This window comes from Belonocnema kinseyi, chromosome 3 (assembly GCF_010883055.1).
Source record: "Belonocnema kinseyi isolate 2016_QV_RU_SX_M_011 chromosome 3, B_treatae_v1, whole genome shotgun sequence".
Lineage (NCBI taxonomy): Eukaryota > Metazoa > Arthropoda > Insecta > Hymenoptera > Cynipidae > Belonocnema > Belonocnema kinseyi.
Genome location: NC_046659.1, coordinates 92,338,908 through 92,342,780, shown reverse-complemented (window position 1 = coordinate 92,342,780; position 3,873 = coordinate 92,338,908). Strand labels below are relative to the sequence as shown.

General features: G+C 32.0%; 3 protein-coding genes across 6 annotated transcripts in view; 2 read left to right on the top strand and 1 right to left on the bottom strand.

Annotated features, from left to right (window-relative positions):
* LOC117169046 (protein misato) overlaps positions 1 to 3,873 on the bottom strand; it is a 205,647-nt gene that overhangs the window by 38,143 nt on the left and 163,631 nt on the right. The window lies entirely within an intron of this gene.
* Positions 1 to 3,873, top strand: part of LOC117169050 (decapping nuclease DXO homolog) — a 76,112-nt gene that overhangs the window by 43,164 nt on the left and 29,075 nt on the right. The gene's annotated exons all lie outside the window — the stretch shown is intronic.
* Positions 2,699 to 3,873, top strand: part of LOC117169049 (decapping and exoribonuclease protein-like) — a 7,893-nt gene continuing 6,718 nt past the window's right edge. For both annotated transcript variants that reach the window (XM_033355137.1, XM_033355138.1), the window contains exon 1: positions 2,699 to 3,023. In XM_033355137.1, coding sequence (XP_033211028.1) covers positions 2,909 to 3,023 — 115 coding nt within the window. In that variant the 5' untranslated portion in view covers positions 2,699 to 2,908. The remainder of the gene's footprint in view (positions 3,024 to 3,873) is intronic.

Here is a 3,873-nt window from a genome sequence, read left to right as displayed (position 1 = left end):
GAGTTCGCGCGCGAACTTTCGAACCTTGGCGGTAAAATTCCTGCCAGATGTGATGTAGTCAATCACACATTGAATGCGGGATGCGTACTGTCTTGCCCAGCCAATCTTTATGGCAAGTTGATGCATTCGGCTTTTGGTCTTATGATCAGCCGTTGGTTTTGTTTTACGGTTCGCATCGGCCAAAGCTCTCGCTGCATTATACATACAATAATTGATAGCCCAGAGGTCGAATTCACCGGAAAAATGTCCACGAAGCTCGTCATCCATTTCAGCCAGATCTTTAGGCTTGAGAGAAACATTGGTGTTGATATTTCTCCGGGTCGTAAAGCATCGCTCTTCATCTATTGGATGCCTGCCCACGGTTGGTCTTAGTGTCGCATCTCTCTTCTTTATATATATATATATATATATATTGAAAAAATTTTTGATTTTATTTATTTCTTCAAGTGGATTTTTTTTAAGTTTGCAATAACAAACAAAAATTATCCAATTAGGAGTTTCAAGTGTTTAAACTCGTGATTTATTTTTTTCATAAATAGTTTCCAAATAATTTTAATATTGTACACATCATCAATATAATATGCTTAAAAACCAGCTGATGTGTACAATGTGAAAATTATGTCAAAACTATTTATGAAAAAAAAAATGAATCACGATTTTGAAATTCTTAAAACCCCTAATTGGATAGTTTTTCTTTGTTATTGCAAACTTAAACAAAATTCACTTGAAGAAATAAATAAAATCAAAAATTTTTTCAATGCTTGGTGGGAATTTTTGTACAAGTACGAAAAAGTATAATTATTTTTACAGGAAAGCACCAATAAATATAATAAATTTTTAAATACTAAGAAATCCAGGTGGCCGTTTTAATCAAGGAAAAAAATTTCCGGTCATTTCTCGGCTCGCAAAAAATGATTGAATTATTGTAATTCTTTGGAATTCTTTCCTTTTCCATTTTTTTGTAAAAGCCTTAGTTGCTGAGATGCACCCCTAAACGCTTTATATTTCTTTAGAATATATTTTTGGACTCTTCGATTCTTTGAATTATTTTTATAAACTATTTGGATTACTTTGAAGTTGTGAATTCTGATGAGCATAAGAATTGCAAGTGGTTAACTTCCCTCAAACTTTTGAAATTAAATTTTAATTTGCAAGGCACACTCTAGTTAATGGTTTTTGTAACTAAACAAATTATAAGGAAAAAGATTATACGTTTCAAATAATCAAGAAACAAAAAAAAACAAAAAACAGAATTTTAATATAATTTTGATAAATAATTAAATGACTAGTGAAAACCTTAAATTTTTCCTGGGAATTAAATGTAAATTGTCAATTCGACACTTCAGAGAAGTGTAAATATTACTTCAGTTATACCTTAATTATGCGAAAAAAAAAATATATATTTTAGGATTTAAAAATACATGTAGGATAAATTTAGACAGTGAAGTATTCGAACCTTCAATTCACTATTTTTATAAAAATTATATTATTTTAAATAATGTTTGAAATTTCGCTAAAATTCTAAAATATGACAAGAATTTTTTTCAACTTATTTATATAGTATTTCGAAAATTTCTCTTTTAAAAGAAACCAGATGAGGAATTAATTTAACTTTTTCATTTAACTAAATTCTGAATTAATTAAACATTTATTTACTTTTTAAATTTATTTACTATCTCGAAAGTGTCCCTTTTTAAAAAAGAAACCGTAAAAGAAATTAATTAATTTTAACATAATAATAAATATACACGGAAAAAAAATTCTTGAGACGAACGAGTGAATCGAGAATATACTAAACTCAAAGCAAGTGTACGCTTGGATTAAGTAAAACGTTTAGTTATAAGAGTTACACATTTAGTTACTTTATGTAAATTGTTCTCGTAAATCAGGAATTTGAACAAAATTGGTAAGTTCGAAAGTTTATTATTTTCGACAGATTATGTATAATTGTATTATCTTCAGATTAGAAAAAAAATTTAGTTGTTATAGAAATATATTAACTTACAGTAGACAATTTTTCGTCTGGTATCGCGAAAATGAATTTCCCTGAAATCCGTGGAATGCATTTGGAGGTCAAGTTTGTTGTTTTTATCGAGTTTCTTGATATTTCAATATAGTTATCGCCTACAATCGAAACAAATGTAATTTATTATTACTGCATCATAAACTCCATTTAATATTAACAATCGCGCATATTTTAAGTTCGCCATTTTATTTCGCTGCTCCCATAATGCACCGGCGCTCTTCCGATAATTGCTTCAGACACTTATTCTTAATATCCCTATTATAGCTATACTTATTAGAGGTTTGACTATACGATATCCCCGTGTAATAATCTTAGGCCCTCATTAATTTTAATATTTTCGGCGTGCATAGACAGCCCTGAGTCAGCTATAGATATGGCTGGCGAAGACAAGCGCGAGAATCAAGAAACAGATAATCATCGGCTCTTTCGGTTTGGCTTTCGCCTTGGCCCCATCCCTCCTGTAGACATAGGCAAAGGACGCGGTTGCCCTAGAAACATCGAAAAGTTGAAGAGGGCAGCACCTCGAGGCATCTATGCTTATAATATCTTTGTGCAGGACCACAAACTTGCCTGCCGCGCTAACTACCGGTATGTGGTGCAACTAATCTCATGTTGTATCTAGGACCTGATATCTTTGCTATTATGATCTATGTGGTTGAAAGCCTCGCAGTATTCACTATTCAGTTTATGAACAAGTAATAAGGAAAATGAGTGATCAAAAAAAGCCTTTTCTTTTTAATCGTTTTTTAGTTCGTCGAACATGGTCCACAGAATTTCCTTATGTAGAAACTCCAAGAGTGATAAGTTTTTTTAGTAAGGATTTAAATGGATGCAAACCGGATTTATCACATTTGAAATATTACAGATCACCGCCGATTCAAAATGTTTATTTTGATCTTAATGAAGGATATGATAATGTTATTAACAAAGTTCCGTTTTCTCCAAACATGGATAACGTATTGCATTGGGCAAACTCGAATCCAGAAGTTGTGCAAAGGTAAAATTCATTTCTAAAATGTGTACGTCAAAAAAAGTCCACTTTGTCGATTGTCGATGATATTTTCTACCTGAATTCAGGCACAAATTTATTATAAAAATCTATTAATCAAATTTAATGAATATATTACAAAGTTTCAGGCCAGATTTTATATCATTTCGAGGAGTACTCATCTCGCTATTGATGACTATATCATTTGTAAGGGAACATTCATATATTACGTAACGTTATTTTCGATCCTTTTTAATCCTCCGCCTCTCGTACGTAATAGAACGTAACATGTTCCCAGTGGGCACAAAATTTGGCGACGTCTTTACGATATCGTTACGACATCTTTACGACATTGTTACGACATCCTATGTCCGTGTCGTTTCGGTGTCTTTATGATATCGTAAAGACACCTTAACGACATGGACATAGGATATCGTTAAGTTGTCGTAAAGATGTAACGATGTCGTAAAGACATCGCCAAATTTTGTGCCCACTTTGTTCTTCGGAGCCCCCCCCCCCCCTGACTGCTGGAAAAAATAACATGTTATCTTTCTGAATAATTTTGAATCTTTATGATAGAAAGAGACAGAAAAAATATATCCCATTCTATCTCATTCTCAACCCAAATTCAAGTCTATCTTTTTCAATACTGCCTTTTTTAGCTCTTTCTATTCTTTATCTAGCCAAGTCTATCTTTTTCTATCTCTCTGTTAATCCAAATATCCGTCTCTATTTTTCAATCTCTTTTTTATCTGATCCTATACTCAGTATGTGCATCAATTATCGTCTATTTTTTTCACTCCCTTCTTCTCTATCATTTCCTATCCTTCATCTATCCATGTAAGCGATCCACAGAAAA